The 19,369-nt window shown below is 41.4% G+C and overlaps 1 protein-coding gene across 4 annotated transcripts in view; it reads left to right on the top strand.

Annotated features, from left to right (window-relative positions):
* Nucleotides 1–19,369, top strand: part of ARHGEF7 (Rho guanine nucleotide exchange factor 7) — a 128,365-nt gene that overhangs the window by 18,937 nt on the left and 90,059 nt on the right. The window contains exon 1 of one of the 4 annotated variants that reach the window (XM_074859258.1): nt 168–283. The exons of the other annotated variants lie outside the window; for them this stretch is intronic. Within the exon in view, the coding sequence (XP_074715359.1) occupies nt 281–283 (3 nt within the window). The 5' untranslated portion in view covers nt 168–280. Of the gene's footprint in view, nt 1–167; nt 284–19,369 lie in introns of those variants that run through there. 4 annotated transcript variants of the gene reach the window in all.

The raw sequence follows: 19,369 nt of genomic DNA, 5'->3' as shown, positions 1-19,369 counted from the left end.
CCTGGATTCAGCCAGCGAGTAGCTGGCAGAGGCCTCTTGGCTGTCCACTAATTCTGGGCCCTTTCTCTTGTCTCCTCTAACAAGGTGTGAGTCAGCCCTCATGGATCTCTCCCTTCCTTGCTGTGAGAACTGGGGAGATGCCATTGCTCCTCCGTGCAGCGTCTATGTAATGCTTCCTTAGTTATGATCAGATTTAGAGATTGAGCAGAGTGTGAAGCGCGTTTCTGGAAGCAGTGAAGGGGATATTTTCAGAGAGGGCAGATTAGCTAATAAAGAGTTAATGGTAAGTATAACTATTTGTCAAAGTGGTGGATGTGCATGGGATTCCTTAAATAGGAGAAACATTTGGGTAATGCAGGTATCGGAGGAACCTCTAGAGTGGTGCGGGGAGATGTGACCTTGTTTTGTGCACTGATGTGGTGCTTTTCCTAACAAATATTCCACGATGTGGAGTTTTGCATGGCTCTACAAGGGGCGTGCTTGAGCCTGACACTGAATCTGAGTTATATGTAGTTGGATCAGGTGATTGTGTGTAATTTTGTGAGTGTGGTAAAAACACAGTACTGGTTTGGTTAGCCTAGGTTCAGCATTGCACAAGCACTTTTTGCTCCCAGATGTGAACTCATCTTGGAACTAGTAGAGTTGTATTTTTATGAAACTGTGTTAGAGGTCCTTGCCTTGCTCTGGAGCTCTATATGGTTCCAGCTTTGGAGACTTTGTTATGGCATGTTTGAGATTTTGATAAACTGCTGTGGTTAATGGAAAGTTGCACAGCAGTAGGTGGCTTCTCTGGGATGCTCTCCTCTGTGGCATCCTTTTATTAGACAACATGATGACTGTTGTCATCCTACCCTAAAAATAAGGGGCAGAGGTGAAAAACTGTTGGTTTGGAAACGTTCTGGTGTCTGAAAGTTGTTGTTCTTCCTCTTGTTTCCCAGTAAGTTTGGGGTGTTAGAAAGATAATAGGATATTCAGAAAGGATATTTCAAATTCTAATGAGAAGGATTGCCATTCCTCAAAGGAAACTAGTGGCTCCCTTCCACCTCTCCCCAGTATTTTTTGATGTTTAAGTGTTGCAGAGCAAAAAGAGTACTTAATCTGGAGTTTGCAGTATTCCTTTGTAAGATCAAATCTGGGTTGGTAAAGCGGAGAAAACCTCAAGAAATAACCAGAAGAATGTTCTGCCAGTATTGTTTATTTAATTGTTTTTTTAAATACAGGTTGTTTGTATGCAGATACAGAGAGCTGAGACGTCGTAATGAAAAAATGTTCCTAAGATGTCAACCAGGGACTGAATTTGCAACTCCATATTGTTTTTCCTTTCTGGAAACTGTTAGTGTTTGCTTAGAATGATTGTAGTGTCAAGTAGTTTATTCTACTTTGAAGCTTCACTGCCTGTGATGAATGTCTATGTATCTAGAAAGGACTGTAGAATAGCTGTCTACATTGTCAGTCCACAACTTACTGTGCGCTTTTTCCTTAGGCAGAGGATATTTGCTATATACTTCTCTTGCCGTTTTGGCTTTAAAGGCTGTTTTCCCCCACAGTTTTATCTTTGGGTGTGAGAAGAGTGACCGACTTTTCAAAACAGAATCCTAGACCGTTGTACAGGATGGACTCTGTTCTAGAAGAATATGTATAGTTGAGGTGGAACTAACTCACTGCGGGTATACAGTATCTTCCATGGAAATCTGGCAAAGAGACAAAACCAAAGTGATGGTCACAGAGCATTTGTTCCTATCTGAGCCCTAATAAGTTTTGCTTTAGTGATTATCTTGTACCTGGGTCATGTTACTCAGGTTTTGTTCTCTTGTGAAGGAGCTTCAGCTTCCTCAATATAACTCAGTCTTTCTTCATTCTTTGACCAGAGCTGCTTGACAGCTTGCAGGGCCAGAAAGAGGTCTGGAGAAATTGCTGTATAGTTCAACAGCAGAGAAGTTTGTTTGGGGATCAGTTAAATGTAGAATAATAAGCAAAAATAGGTTAATAGAAAACCATGTTAGTGTCTGTTTGAAGTGCAGAAATGCTTGATATATCCTGTGAACAATACCAACCTCTATGTGATCATATTCCTTGAGTGGTGTCTTGCAGCATTTTTCTGCTGGCTTTCATCATATAAAACAATACCAGCTTATCTGCAAGTATCTAATGTTAACAGGTTTCTTGAGCTCAAAAATGTTTTGTATTTCTAACTTTTATACTGATGGGAAAGATGGCAACTGGCTAATGGAAAAAGACAGACAAGCCACAGATCTGAGAACCTTTTTTGTACCTGCCAAGAGACCTGCTTGTCTCTGGGATTCAGGATGGTCATTTTTATTACAGAGGCAGCAATGCCAAAACCAGGATTTTATTTCTACAGTGAACTAACCAAAGAAGAAATAAAGCAAACCTGACAGTCTTACGCAGTCTAAGAAGATCCTGTGTTTGTTTATTATTAACTCTGTTGTATAAGAAGGATTTGCCCTTAAGGTTCAGAACACTGCATGCAAATTTGGGAAATATAATTCATAGCTCTCAAGATTTAATCAAGATATACAAATGTCTATAAATATCTACAATACAGCTCTAGCCTCGAGGAAAAGTTTGCAGTGGGTACCAATGTCATTCTGTTAGACCAGCTAATCTTTTGAGAGCAAGCTTGCATGTCTGTCTTCTTCCCTCACACCCACTCACACCTCACACCCACCCGCCCACAGCAGTTCATCTATTAGGTGATGCTCCTTTTCTCTGAGCCTTGCATACTTTATATCATTAAGGCTACAATCCTACTACCATTGGGGCCTTGGAAAGGTATTCTGCAAGTTGGCTTTCAAAGACCTATTTGTATAACGGAAGTGTAAAGGTAAGCTGCTAGCGTGGATGGGCTTAGATGACATCTGTTAGCGAATTAGGAATGACTAGGATTCTAGTGCTGAAGAGCTTTAGGCCAATCTTATGACGATGATGCAGAAATTCAATCACCCACGTACTCCTTTCAGCCCTTGGTCAGACTATCGTCTTTGTCTTGTCAAGAACAATATTTTCATTAGATTTGCTCTTGTTTTTATTCCAACAGAATGTCTTTCTAACCCAGAAGGTGTGCTGCCGAATGCTGTGGCTGAATGTCTTCATAATTCTTTGTTGTAAATGTTTTCTAGAATTTTTATGTTTTAAAGTTACCGTTCTTTGGTTACAGACCACACGTTTGAAGGTTTTATTTAGAGGATGACATCTTAGTGGTAAATTTTGCAAAAGGGAAAAACTGTACAAGGAAGTTATATCTTTTATTAAAGATATGTCTGCTGTATTCCTTCCCCCCCATATTTCTACTTGTTCACACAACTGCTCTGAACAGATCTATACTAGATCATATTTACAGCAAAATGCAGCATGTCACTGCAACTCCTTCTAAGACATGACTGCCCCCCAGCCTCTGGATTTCTATCCTTTTTCTTGTGTGTTAATATGCCAATTCTGAAAATTGGTGTTTCATGCAGTTAGTTTCCAGCTCTTTTCTTTTTGTTCTGTTTTGCCCATCATATATAATAGAGAAGTACAGCCTGACTTGCATGATTGGAAGACCATGGTAGCACATCTTGGAACCTTTCTAAAACAGGAAGATGCTGTTACTTGACTATTTAAGTTATTTTTATAGAATGGCTTCTTTTTAGGACGTGAGGGATTCTTAGGATGCAGAAAGTAGTAGTTAGTAGTCTAGGACTGTGACTATGTTTCGTGTGTTTACCAATTCTTTGTTTTCCCATTGAGAAGCCTTTGAATACTACTTTAAAGATGTCTTACAAATAGAATGGTGGAAAAAGTCTTTTTTTTTTTTTTTTCCTTAAGGTCAAACCAGTTCCTCATCTTGTATACCATTAGTGTCATGGTAGGTGAGAAGGTGATACAGAGAGGCAGGAACATAAGGTATTAGGACAGGAGGGATGGTAGTATCAGCTGTTATAGTTTTACTCAGTAAAACAGTCTAAAACATGGATGTGCATGGTAGCATTTCAGATCCTTACACTGTTCACTGCTCACTTAAACCTTCCTTCTCTTCCCATGAGAATTTATTTCTTGTGGTTCTGCCAAGCTTGTTGCATCACCAGTAGTGTGGTATTGTGCTATCGCTTCTGACTGAAGTGACTCCAGTGGCTTTCATTAAATAGGAAGAATGCATCTTCTCAATGGAGGACATGTTCAGAAGCACCTGATGCTGAGTAATTTTTAAAAGACTTAAAAAAAGAAAAAGCTAGCAAATAACAATAGTGGATTACAAGTGTGTGGCTTTGTAAGGAATACTGTAACAAACATGGTTGGGGAATGTGCTGGTATTTTTTTGGCTACTTAAGGGCTATGTTCAATATTTCCCAAGTAAAAAATAATTCAGAAATTTTGAATTGGACCGTAAATACTTTAATTCCTGCCAATTCTTTTGTGTTGCACGCTGGTGTGATACTTTGAAGACAACAATATAAGTGAGTGTGCATGTACAGAGTCTGTCTGGCATGGCGAATCTACCACAGGTGCAGATCTGTTTGTCTTCACTGCATGGACTATACATGAGGACGAGTCTGGCATGTCAAAATACATCCAAAATGCTTCAGTTGTGTCTTGGAGGTCAGTACGTTCGAGGTGAGTTGCCGTGACGCGCTGCACTTTGCTGTAAATGTTGTGTAGTATAGATAGATCTGTTCAGAGTAGTTTTGCGAACGAGTTGCTCTGTGGTTTGGGAGAGGCTTCTGTGTAACTGCTTCATTTGTGGCATTCATTTGGATCTTAAGAATAAAATAAACCTTCATCTAGCAATTAAAATGTATTGCACTATTAATCTAGAATGCACAGAAGATTTCAGCATTGTAGTCTTATGCTGAAATACAGCAAACTTTTAACAAAAGGGTTTCAGTGCTGCTTCGATAGGAGTTAATCATGTGAGGGAAAGCATGGAAACTGGGAAAACTGAGAGAAAATGGTGGGTAGAGGTGGCTGAAGGGGAGGAGGGTTTTGGGCAGAGCTTCTGAGTCTCTGAGGGGGAAAAAAGGGAGAAGAGGCTGCTTGCTGACTTGCTGTTCTCCTGACTTGTCAGAGGAGTTCTTGCTCTCTCATTTCTTTAGCCCTCTCCTGCCCTCCAGCTCTTTGGTGTGAAGTGCAGTGAGTAAGGACTCATCTGCTGGCTTTCTGAAGGGTGAGAGCTGTGAGAGGAGGGACTTCTGATTAGTCCTGAGTGAGGAGCGAGCTGTGCAGGGGTGGTGGGGATGTCGGGTGTGAAGACAGCTCTTGGGAGGAGAGCAGGTGAACTGCTCTGTACTTCCTTGCAGGAGAGTGGCAGCAAGTATGGTAGGTTAGGTGGTGAGAGAGGGGAACGGAGACGGTGTTGGGGCAGTGTCGCACCTGCTGTGGGGCGAGTGCTGAGCAGTGAAGTGTGTTTCGGAAGGCAGGTCTGCGTACATGTTGGGGCCTGCCTGCCTTTTTCCTTCACAGAGGATGACTGTGGTCTTGTTAGTTGCTGTTGTGGTTTTTACGAATGACTTCTGAAGTTGGACTTCAGAAGTCTTGGCTGCCCTCCCCACAAACGCTTGTCTTGAATAATTTTGAAGACTTGTAAGAAACTTTTAACTAATAAATGTAAATGTAGTAGTAAATGTACTGAAAAGAGAAAGTAAGATAAAGCTTGCACTCTACAACTACATTTGTATGTACTGAACACCACTACCTTGTTGATAGGTGTCAGCTGGATTTCCCAAGCCTGTGCGTGTGACAGAGGGAGAACGGATGATGTACCTCCATACAGAGTGTGTTATAGGTGGTGGTATTCTGTGTGAAGAAAACTTGAGTACCTGCAGATCTAATCATGTGGCTTTGTATGTTTTTAACATGTGTTTTTGGACTAATAAGGTCCTCATGGCTGAAGTGCATCATGCACTATGTGAGATGGCAGTGCTTGGTCTCCACAGGAACTTGGGAAACTTTCTCCTTTTGTGACAACTGTGTTGCATCTCTTTGGCAAGTGGAGAACTCCAGCAGAATGGTTGCTGAGATGTGGACTACACAGAAGAGAGTAGCTCTTCAAAACAGGCTGCTGCTCATGTTTACTGTGATCTTGGCAGAATCTTGGTTTTATTTTACTTGGGACTTAAGAGTCAACATAAATCACTCAGTTATGTGAGAATGATGCAATGTCAAATCTAGGTCTTCTATGGCTTGCTCGGATTTCTTAAATGCTTCCAGCTTTGCAACTGTTTCTGACTTCTGCTTGCACGTAAATGTCTTGGCATGCGTGGGAAAGGTGATACGCGCTCTGCTGTGGAGAGGAGGTTTTAGAGACTTGATTTTGCTGGATTGTGTTGATGAAAGGAGTAAAGTGCCTTGCTTGCTTCCTCTAATTGAAAGGAAAAGGCATATTAGAATATGGTGATTTTTAAAAAGGAATTAATCTTATCTTACCGTGTTCAGCTGAATATCCAGATAGCTCTAGCTCTTGCATGTTTCAGCTTGAACCCTCTATTTTGCTGTAGTTAACTGTGTTCAGATATTTCATCAGATGCTGGGCTGGTCTTGTCAGTATTCCTGAGAGCTGGAGTCTGCCAGTGTGGGAAACACCATGTTTTTTTGATGCTGCTAGATTTTTCCAGGTCTCTACGTTTTTCAGGAAATACTGAAAAATTCTAGGTAACAGAGAAAATAGTAGTGCTGCAAACATCAGACCCTTGTTACTGAAAATAACTGTGGTGCCTCAGTCCATTGCCTACCTGTCTGATGAAGCCAGCAGGATCCTAGCTGGTTGGGTAACTTGAGGGCAGGTGAGGAGGGAAACTCAGCTGTGTGGAAAAATGATGTGATGTTTCAGTAGGTGACAGTCCTTCTCTGGATCAGTCTGGGGCCAGTGGTGAGCTTGGTGTCAGAGGGAGGCAGGGAGACAGGAAAAAAGAGGGAGCAAAGTCTTTCTGCCAGTGCCATCTTGTGGGCCAAGCGCAAATACACTAGCCTGAGCACTGGTGGTGGCTTGGGAAGAAAAGGGGTGCTCCTTCTGGTGCAGGGTGGGTCTGCCTGCCTGGTGTCCTGAGGTGGCTCTGCCCCGCTGGCAGCCCTTGCTGGGGGGAGTGGGTAGAGCCTGTGTGCAGCAGAGCAACTGCCCTCTTCCCCTTTGGGGCCAGCGGGGAGGGGGTGAGGTGTTCCCGGTCTACCTGGTGCTTTCTGAAGGGCTATGTCTGGAGGCTTGTATTTAGGAGATGAAATCCTGATTGATCCTTCTCCCCCAATAAATTTCAGCTGTTTATTTTTTTTTAAGCTGTTTTCAGACTTCCGTTTTTTTGACTGTTGTGTATTTTGCGCAGCATAGAGTGCTGCTCTATTTCATCATCCAGTTGGCTACACTTCTTTGAATGAAGTGTTTAGAAACCATTAAGTAGCAGTTGCTTTTGAGTCCAATTTAGAAACGAAACATTAAAAACTGAGCCAAGCCCCTGCTCCAGTGCAAATCCTCAATGCTACTTGCCTCACCAGCCTTATGAAAGGTAGAGTGTAGTAGTGCAACTGTCTTAGGTGGTGAAGTAATAAAGGAAAAAATAGAGGGGGGGGGGGGGAACCCAACAACAAATATGTGCCATTACTAGCTGGTGTACTTCCTGTTTGTGAAGGACCCTTCACAGATACTCTCCTGGTAGTGTTGAGTGATTTTTTTTTTTTTTTTTAATACATGTTTTTAAAAATTTTTATTCCTCTGCCCCCCACTGTCTTATTTTCTATCCTCTATGCCTGACTTGTTTTCCTTGAGGAGGGCATTAGAGTGATTATCAGAGAGGACTAATGGTGGTTAGTGAGAATGTGGTGATGACATGCTTAATAGTTTTTTCCAGATATATACTTGTTAAACATCTTGTGAAATTCCTGCCTGATCAAGCCTTCTCCCTGTGATGTCCACTCTTGCTTCACAAGAACCCCCAGGCTGTTTTGCGTGATGATTTTAGGGAATTATTAGCTGGAAGTGCCAGCAAAAGCAGTAGCTCTTGTCCTCTTAGGCTGGTACTGCTGAAAAACCAAACCATTGCGCTAGCCTTAATTAAATTATCCCTCCCTTTTTTTCCCTGTTTTTTCCCCATCTCTCTAAAAAGGGGCCTTAACTGGTTTGATTCCTTCAGGCAGATCACTCAGCAGATGAAAGGGGGGGGGGGAGTGTGAGGGGCATTTTTCTTTTAATTGCATTTGCAGAATTGGAACAAATTAAACAGTCCTCAATTTTCAGGGTGACTTAAATGTGCTGAGATTTTTTTTCTAAATAGTGTTCTGAAAGCACTAACACTCCCTCTTCTCTTTTTTTCCCTTTTTTTTTTTTTTTTTTCCTGTGTCAAGTTCCCCTCTGAAAAATTTTAGGAACAGGGACTCTGGATGTCCTAGGGCAGAGTTTGAGTGCTGGTTAAAATGCTTTCCCCTCTCCCACCGCCTGGCAGTGACTGAGCACGGTGGAGCAGAGCTTCCCGGAGTGCTGAGGAGCTTCGCGCATAGCTGTGCCCTAGGCACCTTCGTCTGGAGCCAGGAAAATGAAGTTGAATTGAAATATCCCACCATCAAGTATTTTTGTGTTTATTGGTGGTTCAGTGTAACATCAACTGGTGGTGAATTTAGGTGTAACAGAGGGAGCCGACTTAACTGGTCACTGCTGCCAAAAGAGGAGGTCTGCTCCCACCTTTACTCTCCCCAGCCCTCCCTGCCATGGCCATTTCATCTTGTGCTGGTTCTTATGTGTGCCAGCTGGCTGAGTAAATCCACAGAAATCCAACCTCTTCCCTCCCTACCATCTCAAAAAAAAAAAAACAAAACACCAATGCAAAAAAACCAACCGAAACACTCCACCATCAACGATAGAAAATTGTGTTTCCCCCAGGCCCACTGCTGATGTGATGGTGAGCCAGGTTGCCTTAGTGCAGGGTCTGAACGCCAAGGGTTGGTACAAGGGAGGAGTTAGGGACACCTGTTAGGAGCAGAACTGCAGATACCTGGATGGAGTTTGAAATCCTGCTCCAATTTTCAAACAAGTTACTTTTGAGAACACTGTTGATGGGCAATTGCTCAAGCGTGTGTCTGTGTAAGAGGGAGGGGGGTTGGTATGGTTGGTGGAGAAGCTGAAGAGAGTGTTAAGCTGTGGTAGCACCCTGGTTTAGCTTAGTGTGAGCTGCTGTGGAAGCACCCCTAGCCAGGCATCCACCAATTCAGCATTTGATGTTCCTTACAACTCTGGCAGTAAACATGTACTGCCTAAGTATTATTTTAGCTTCACCTAGATGAGTTTACACTGTGTTTCATGTTTATTTTTAATGAAATATGAGCAGAAACACCCTTTGCTTTGATTTTAGATGAACTGCCAGACTCCTGGTTAGCTGTTCATTGCTTCCCTACTGGTCTCTGGTGGGTTAGATTTTTTTTTTATTCCAGTGTAACTGACCCCCTGAACTGTATCAGAGTGGATCAGTTGAGTGACTGTGGCACAAAGGACACAGTGGAGAAGGGAGGGGACTGGGACCTCCTCTTTTGGCAGCAACAGCCCAATCTAAAATAAATAGACCTTTATTACTTTTCAGCTGGATCAGTCTATTCTTGAAACGTTTCGAGTTCGTTCAGTTATTACAAAGCAAAGAGACTGGGAGAGGGGGTGGAATTTAGCACACCCTATACCCCTCCCACTTGTTCACTTAATTAATGAATAAAAATTAGGTTTAAGAAAAAGTCAGTTCTTAATTTTAATATTTGTTAGCAGAAAGTGCCTAGAAGCAGTTTGGTTTAAATCAGTAGGCACAAATACTTCCTGTTTGTTACACTAACTGGTTTTCCATGCAAAGTGTGTTGAAATGTTTTCATTCTTGCGTGTTCTGTATGTTTCTTAGCTACCTAGAGTGCCTTCAAAATGTACACTTTGCTTACCATGTTTTGTCTAAAAGCAGCCTCAGTGCAGAAATCATGACATAGCTCATCATTTTCTGTCACTCAATCAAATTGTTTGTTCTTGTGTATGTTAAAGCATTTAAGTGTGTGGAGATAGGGTAATCTCCCACTTTTTCTTCCTAAAGATTGATACCCAATGTTTAGAAAAGTGCTCGAACTACAAATATGGGACAGGATAATCTATAGTAATCTAATCATTATTCAAATAGGCCATTTAAATCCACCCACCCCGCAGGTTTATGAGCGGTATAAAGAAAATTACAAGAAAATGCGTTTTCACATCCTTTGCCTTAGGCTAGTTCTTCACCCTTGTGTCACATGAACGTTTTGCAAAAGATAACTTTCATGTATAAATACAGCTAAAGTATTTTCTGTATTTGGCTGTTAAACTGAAAGAGCAATTCTTCATTGTTAAGATACAGTTGTTGTAATTAGCTGACTTTGATATTGTAAAATGCTGATAGTTAAATTGACCGCATCTAGGTATTATTTATGGCCTAAGTTAATTAGTTGGCTTGGAGGGCTTTGCAGCTTCGAAGATGCCTGTCAGTTTGATTTCTTTCCTGCCTGTTCTTGCTTATTATGATGGCTTATCTCTTAATTTTTTTGTTAATATTGCTTGCTAGAAGTATCTCATTTTCAAATGTCAGTGTATAATTCAGGATTAAGTGAATGATTTTAATTTTATTTATAGCTGTTGTCAGCAAATGAAGAAGAAAATAGAGATGTGCCTTTAGAGCAGTCCAAAAATCTCAAATCTCAGGGAGGTACTCTTTGAGCTAGAAATGACAGAATATTGTAACTTAAAATGCTGTGTTTTGTTTTTCCTAGAGCATGTAATTTGGGCTTGTTTTGCACAGATGTAAATAAATCAGGTTTTGTATTGGTTTAGCTGATCAAGTAGGTAAGTAGGGTACTTCTCATTGTCTGTATTATAAAAGCATTTTAGAACCAGAAAAACTGCAGACTATCTTTTGCGCACCATACTTTTCTCAATTCCATTTTTTGTGGGTGCTGCTAAGTCTTTGACCAAAGAAAAATTGTTATGATGAGACCAAAAAGCTTTATTGGGCTCCCTCTGTATGTGAATTGTGGTAATAGGTAATTGTTTGGTTTTCTTTAGGAACCTTGCCTGTTTTCAGCTGGAAGGCTCTTCCTTTGTTCATTGGATGGTCTCAGACTTTTCTTGGATTTGATTTAAGTCTTAGTTTGGAGGCAGAGTTAGTAGCTTCTGCATGGATGTTCTGTGGTGCTTTCCACAACAGGGTCAGATATTTACAAATTTTTTTTTAATTTGGTTTTAAGACTGTTTATGAAGAAGTGGTATTATCCCTATTTCACAGTGCTTGAGTGCCAGGCTAAAGTGTAGTTTGACACAGCTCCCGTGGACCTCAGTTGCAGCTGCGAGTGCTAAACATGCTGCAGAGCGGACTGAAGCCAGGCTGTGGTCCTAGGGTAGCTCAAACCCATTGCGGCAGTGCAGCTCATGCTGTTGCTTGCATATTCCTTGCCCTTCCCTCTTCTAGCTCAGGTGTTTGTCACTCTGAGGTGAGGTGGTGCAGGGAGATGGGCTCATGGAAGTACCCTACTAATGTGCTCTCTTTTCCACTGAGTTGACTCACTGGGGGGGTCAAGTGGGAGCTGGGGCTGACACAAAGTGGGGGGATAGTTGCAGTGGTGCCTCAAACTCATTTAAATGCTTGTTTAACTCAAAGCCTTCATTTCTGAGCAGCTGAGGAGACAAAGGAGTGGATCAACTTGAATGAAATTAGGTTACTTGTTTTGTAGTGATGTAGTAATATTGTGGCAGATAGGGGGAATTAATTTCTCTGCTGTAGCTGTCAGCTGGCTTCACCATGAGGCACACAGTTTGCTGGCATCTTAACTGTGCCTTCTGATTTCTGCAGTAAATGACACGGACATCTAAAGGAGTAGGTTTTGTGAGCTTCTGGCTCAGTGGCAGTACTAGTTTAGCACTGCCCACGGCTGCACCAGCCTCCTTGTTTTGCAAACTCAATACCTTTTGGAGCTAAAATGCAAACCAGGACCCATTTTCTGAAGTTGCTTTTAATCCAGGTAAGTGAAATGATTTGCCTGAGTAATGTGTAGAATGTGGTGGGTAGGAGGATGTCCGATATGGGAGAGATTTGGGGCTTGGGAAAATGCCCTTACAGGCAAATCCTTTTTTAAGGCTTCCTGATTGATTCTTTGACCGGCCTTGCCCTACATACTGAATGGGACAGATATCTTGAGGAAAGTGGTAGTAGTTGATTATTTTACAGTGAATATGCGGATCATCTTTAGGTGGTCCTAGATTTGAAGAAAGAAGGGGGGAGGGGAAGCTCCCTGTGGCAGCATGCTGCCGTGTGGGAGCAGAACTGCTGTGTCTCCTGCTCAGCCTCTGCACCTGAACTGTCAGTGTATCTGCTAGTGGTGGTAAGCTCATGCTTCTTCTTTGTGCCAATCTGGGAAGAGATGGGCACGTTCTCAACTGCTGCATTTTCTAAGTATTTGTTGATAGCAGAGGGATGACATGACTTGGCTTCTACATCAAGCTCCTGACAACTGCTTCTGTTTCTCCTTTCCTGTTCTCCCTTTTTCTTGTTGGCTTTGTTTTCTTGGGTTTTCAGTCCTGATCCTCCTTTTGGCACATTCTCACAAGTGATTTGCCTTGCTGTTTCCTCTCCTGTCATTCCTAACCTAGCATCAGCCATCTAGCCTGGATTTCTGAGGTCTCTGACACAAGTAAGTCAGTGTCATCTCTGCTCAAAGAGAAAGGTGGTTTTTTACCTGTTCCTGCTACTTAGTGTAGACCAGCTCTGGTGCTGGTCAGGCTTCTGAAGTGGAGAACTACCCCAGCAAAAAAATGGATTGCCTTAGTCTTTACCCAATGCATTTTGTTACAGTGATGGGGGTGATGGGCTCAAAAACTGGTGGGAAAGAGAGGGTGTAACTTTGTAGCTGAGAGCATGGCTAAAGAGTGGGATTTCCAATTGCTGCAGTTCTCTGGAACACTATCCTTCCCTTCACTTGCTTTCAGCTCTGTCTCCTAGACCACAGCTAAAGTTAGTTGTGGAGGCTTCCTTTTACAATCAACAAGTCTCTCAGAGGATGACCTACGGTGGGTGGGATACGTATCCCTCTGGGGATACAAAAGGAGGCAGCATGGACCTAGGCAGCTGAAAGCCAGTTTCCTAAAATTAGGTGAAATTTAGCCTTGGTAAAGTTATTGTTCCACTGTGAGTTCTGAATCTAGCTTTTGTTTCACAGCATTTGAATTGGGCAGTTGCTTTCTCTTTGGAGGCTTCCTCTTTTGGCATTGGTGTCTGAACTGTGTTGAGACCTCCAGCAAGTATTCTGCTCCGTGCTTTGCAAGAGGACTCCTATGTGAATCTGTGACATGCTCTGTCTGCCCTAAGCATGTGTATAGACTAGTTTAAAGAAGAAATGAACAAAATGAAGCCAATGGATCTTAAGCTGGTCAAAATTGGGTGGACTTTTTTTTCTTCCCCGTAGGGGACAATTTCTGGTACATTTTGGAAAGAAATTTTGATAGGGTAGAGAGCCTTTAGAAATTCTGCTCCAAAGCAAAGGGAGATGATAGTTTCAAGATTTGGATTTCCTAAAGTTGAATTCTGGCAAACATTGTTTTCTCAGTGTCATTTCTGGATAGGGAAGTGCTGTACAAAATAGTGATAATGATAAAGTGAAGCATGAGGCACATGCACTACATGAAAAATACTAGTCCAAATGTTTGAAATTTAGGAAAGTTTAAGAGAAAATAAAAGATCTGATAATGGGAAGTGTTAGTATTGACAGGGCTACCAGGTTCTGGTCCTGCAGATTGCTGGTCTGCAGTAAAGCCTGTCAGCAATCTACTGGTGTCTCCTCCAGGAGACTTAACTGTTGGGGTGATGTTGTTCTGTAGTGCTCAGCCCTTCAAATAGGGTCTTGGTGGTTTTGCTTTGCTACTGAAAGTCCTGGAGCTGGATTGAATTCCGCCTAATTGCTGCCTGTAATTGCTCTGAAGCTTGAGTCTGTTCTTGGTAGTAGTTAAGGCAGGTCTCATCAAGGAGTGTCCTCGCTGCCTACTGAATACTAGTAATTTCACTAGATAAACTACCCAAGCAAAATAATTATATTTTCATGGCAGTGTCTACCCTCAGGTAACTGTGGTGATGCTTGAAGTGAGGTACATTGAGGTTTGTTTGAAACAATCCTGATTTTAATATTAAGGCAACCTTTTAATCTTTGTATGTTTCTTTTGCTTCTGTAGAATATGGAGGCTTTGTAGTCCTAAAGAGGAAGCCTCAGGTGCCCTTCCTGCAAATTAATGAAGGACATGAAATTCCCCTCGCAACATGAAACTCTCTCCTCCTTTTTTTCCTGCCTTTTAAAAATAGTCTTTTCAAGGGAATTTATGCAAGGAGACGCAGCCTGCATTTTGAGGCAGTGAGCTTGTTTGACAGTTGGAGAACTTCTTGATCGAACAGCTTGCCGAGAGCACAGCTGCTCATCTGCTGTCTTGGTTTGAAAGAGATTTGGACAGAATACCTTGGGCAGCAGTTGGGTCAGCAGGGTGGCACAAGGGACCGTCTTGTGTTGGAAGCCACAACAGTTTTGCTTTTGGACTGCATAGGTTAAATTGTTCAGAAAGCACTAGGATCACGGAGTTTAGGGTGGTGAGTTGCCACGAAGCAGAACTTGCATTGCTTTGGTATGATCCAGATGTTATGTTATGGGTTTATTTGAAGCATGTTGTAGTAACTCCATTTTAAAAGATGGCGTGAATTTAGAGATTATGGTGTGAATGTCTGTCTGGAAGGAACTGCTTTTGTAGCTGGTAAAAGATACTGTGGAAGCTACTGCTGCATGCTTTAAGAGCAATCTTCATAGCTGGGTTTATTTTCTGGGTACCCTAAAACTAATTGTGTTGCAGGATGCTAAATACAAGGAGTATTTACTGTACATGTATTGCTTTATCAGGTGTGTGCTATTGGGCAACATGCCAATCTTTGTACAAAATAAGGCAGGCTATTCTAGAAGCCTTGCAAAGGCTTGTGTAAAACAAATTTGGCTTGACAGACTGATTGTACAAAACAAGCATTTTCAGTCTGTTCTAAAAAACAAATGAGAAGTGCTTTTTAATAGTTATTTTATGGGTCAAATTTGTCTAAAAACTGTATGTTTGCTTTCAGAGCTACTGTTGTTACTTCAAGAGGTTAAAAAGTCTATTCACTTGGAATTGTTTGCTAGGAACTGTGATCTGTTGGAAAACTCCAATATCGTCCTAACTTCTTGTTTGTTATCTTTGCATTATGTTTCTTGAAATGTATCTGAAAGGGTTTCTTAACCTGTAGAAGAACTTAAATTCTTTTTTTCAGAACACAAGTCACCTTCTTGATGATGCCTTCCGTAAAGATAACACATTTGTGGCTCCGACTTCTTCAGAGAATGTTGGTGGAGATTTTTAAGCAATTCCACTTTGTTGGAACCAGATCTTTGTCTTCTAAATGCTTCTGGAGCATCCTAGTGGAAAGATTTGCTTGATTTTTCAACCTATTTCTAGAACAGTACATTTAGTCCATTATTTTTAATTTCATTTCTTCCTGCTTGTAGCATCTGGTGTCACTTGTTTTTCATGTGAGAGGAAACAGCAGGACTTTGGAAAGCAGCGTTTGCAAACATTTCTTAATTGGGAAAGAGGATGATACACCTTGCAGGAGAGGTCTGGATGAGCCAGAGATGCATAAAATACGGTACAGAAAATGAACATTTTATCACTGTTCCAGATACAGGGAACAAATGTGGTATGCACATGGAAGCTCTTGTGCTTCTGAACAGGTATGGATAGCTTTTTAGCTGTTGTGTTTCCTAAGAACAAAGTCTTGCTGTAATTGTTTTCTGTGTCACGTTGCTCTGCATTGTTGCAGTCCTCATCTGGATTAGAAACTGTGGCAGTTGAGCCCTGCTCTGAGAGCAACCCCGCAGTGCACAAACAGCTCTCAGTGCCAGCTTGATGGCTTCAGAGCACTTTCACTGTTTCCTATTCTCAGGCAAGGGAGAAGCCTTTGCTTTTATTTGATCAGTTTAAGACGCTATCTGCAGGAGGTTTTTAGATGCATGATAGAGCGGGAAGCCTGGTAACCTCTTATCTTTAGGTCATAGGCTGTATTTTTGGGTGTGGTTAGACACACGGGAAAGTTCTCCCCTTTTCTGCAGCAAAGTTAGGTGTAAGTAGCCATTATGTGCCTTTGCTTTAAGAAGCAAGGGGAATGAGAGTGTATCACCTTGGGCACTGCTTGATGTGATGCCTGCTTTTGCCATGCGCAGGGCACCTTGGTGGGGTTTTTTGTGTGTATTGAACTTCTCTGAGGCTGGATCTTTACAATCATTGCCCTAGTTACTGCTTTTAACACACGACCTTCTAGTTTTCTATTTCTTTTATTCAGTTGGGAACTTTATGCTGCATTGGCATTTTCTATGTTAATACATCAGTATCTTTTGCAGACTTCATCTCTTGTAGAAGTTAGGTTAAGTGCAGTATGGCTCTGGTAATAACAGGATATCTACTCTGGTCTCACAGCTGAAATGTTGAGGTCTTAAGACTGGTGTTATGCACTTCAGTGACCTCAGCAGGAGTTTCACATGGGGTTTTTTTGGGAGTGTTGTAATGGAGATCACAGTCTGAAAAGGGTCTGTATGTGCTCTGACTTTGGCTTGTTCTGAGACTTGTGCTAAATGGCACAGTGTTATAGCCATTTATAATGCCTTTACATCGATATCTGTGGTGAGTTGTGTTTCTGAGGATATTGTAGCTCCTTGTGATTTGGTTGGTATCCTTTCTTCTTAAAGTGTTATGTAAATGACAGTTTCAGTTTTAAGTGCTTCCCTGTAGGGGTTTCAGTTACACTTGGAAGCCTTATCCTTAACTCTGCATACTTAATTTGCGTCTCAGAAAATCGTGACCCTCCCACAGAAGTCTCATTAGTATCAACTGTCTCAATTCCACAGTATCAACTGTGAAGACAGGTCAGCATAATAATCCATAATTTTTTCTTCTAGACTGAGGCTGTTTTTGTGGTATTTAAATAGCAAAGATTAAGTGGGGGGAAAAAACGCCCACATGTTAATATACCGCATTAAATTTTTATAACAAAATGTTATTGCTGTTCTGTGCCTTAACTTCAACATATTGATACAGTGGTATATGGAGCTGTTTCTTCTTGCTAGTGTCTTTGCTAGCATTTAAACCTAGACATAATTAATAGCTACTTTTGAAATGGTGCAAAGTTCACATTAGTGTTTAAGTGGTGCATTTTGTGATAATAGCATTACGGCGTTTGCATTTCTTAATGGTGAATATGGTTTGTTGCACACTTTCTGCTGTAGCTGGGAGGGCTGCCCTTGTGAAGGGAAATCCCCATAGTCCATAGTCTTTAGACACAGCCCTGCCACTTCCCGGTGTCAGATCTGCAGACTGCAGTTGCAGAGCCAGTTGTTTCAGTGAGCTGATTTTATGGAAAACTAAGGCTGAACAGCTTCCTGTAGCTGAGCTGACTCACCGCTTGATTACCCCGTGGCCACGTTCCCACACTGGGGAGGTGTGTGGGGTATATCTGTGGGAGGTGTTGAGTCAGCATTGCCCCTTTGGGTAACAGGGTGCAGTTGCACTGACCTAAGTAAAATGTTTTCTCAAATTTCTGGCAGGTAATTGCTGTCATTATAATATTTCTGCATCTTCCAATATTACTATTCAGTTGCTTAACTCAGCTTTTAAATCCTTTATTGTAAAATGGAGTCTGGTGCATGGTTTTGAGAATTTGGGAAGTAAAGGCTAATTATTGCTGCTCAAGCAGTGTTTTACTGAGGGGTTTTCCTGTAGTGACTAGGTTAGCATAACAAACTTTTTTGCCTAACTTGGCTTTGGAGATTAAAAAATGTAGGAATAGTTTTATGGTCTTTAATGACCTAAGGGGGACTATGCAAGTTCAGATCAAAGGTCTGTTTACCTTGTTATTCTGTGAGATAAGGGTCTGTAATAGATGTCTAGGAAAAAGAGTGTAAAAAACGGTGAAAATACAGCATGACACTTTCTGTTAAATCTTCCCAGCTTCTGACAGTCCATAGCTAAGGAGCTTCTTGAGGAGTCAGGAATGGTATCTGTATCACTGAGTATTTAACAGCTCAATGGACCTCCTTCTAATGGCTTTTTTTAAAATAGCTTTCCAAAGCTATTTTGAACTTTTTTTTACCTTCACAGCATCCTGTGGCAGTAAGTTCCAGGGTTAAATTATGCGTTTTATAAAAACTTCCTTTTGTTTGTTCAGCTGTTGCAGCTGGTGGGTGACTTTGTTCTTGTGTTATGGATCTTCTCCGTGCTATACATGACTTCATACAGCACTAGTGTACTTTGCTACATCCCATATTCTCTTTCCAAGATGAACACTTGTAGTTTATTTACTTTTTCCTTGTATGAAATCCATTGCATTCATTTAGTTGGTTTAAACAGCATACATCTCTGTACCTTCTTTTATAGTATCGTGGTGGATGAGAGCTGTATTTAAGTTACAGAGATACTGTGGAAATAACAAAAGCCATCTGTTTGTCTCTTCCCATTTTCCAGTATTGTTTTTCTTGGACTTCATGAGCTGGTTGATCCTTGATCTGAAGTTGTTAGCTGGCTGTCATCTTCTACTTGTCAGTGGGAATAGCTAATTTAAAACTCATTTTTATGCAAGTATAATGATGAGGTTTGGGTGTTCTATTATTTTGAGTGAGAGCAGTTTTTCCATTTGTTAGCACTGGATTTCACCTGCCACAAATATTTTGTCATCCACAAGATCATATAGTAGCTGTTTGCGATGAGTTCAAGTTTTGACTACCTTGAATTATTTTGTATCCTCAAGAAACAAAGTTCACTCTTCATGCCTTTTGTGAAATCATGTGTACATTGTGTTGAGTAGTGTGGCTCCTAAGTCAGGTCTCTGAGATGCTTTTGATACTCTCTTTGTAGTGAAAACCAATCACTTGTGTATAGCTGTTGTTTCTTAATTCTTGAGCACTTCTGAATCTTTAAGAGGAGCCTTCTAGCTCATATTAATTTTGTTTAAAACAAAAACAGCCATTGATGAGGTGCCTTTTCAGAGGGTATTCAGATACTATGTGTTAACTGGACTACACTATGTTTGTGGTTAATTGCTTCAAGGAGTGTAGATGCATTTTGGAAAGATTACCTCCTTCTACCAAAGCAAGGCTAATTCTTTTCTATTTTCATATTTATGCAAACCCCACAAATTCTGTTCTTTGATACCTTTTATCAATTTACCAGGCTTAGGCATTTGCTTCACTGGTCTGTAGTTCTCTGGCTCTTTTCACTTCTTTCCTTCCTTGATCTTTAAAGTCTTGGTTCATGCCTGCTGCCTTCCATTCCTCTGCTACTGAGGCTGTGCTA

The sequence above is a fragment of the Strix uralensis genome, chromosome 2, assembly GCF_047716275.1.
Source record: "Strix uralensis isolate ZFMK-TIS-50842 chromosome 2, bStrUra1, whole genome shotgun sequence".
NCBI classification, from domain to species: domain Eukaryota; kingdom Metazoa; phylum Chordata; class Aves; order Strigiformes; family Strigidae; genus Strix; species Strix uralensis.
Note: the sequence above shows the minus strand (reverse complement) of the source record. Positions and strands in the feature narration are given on the sequence as shown.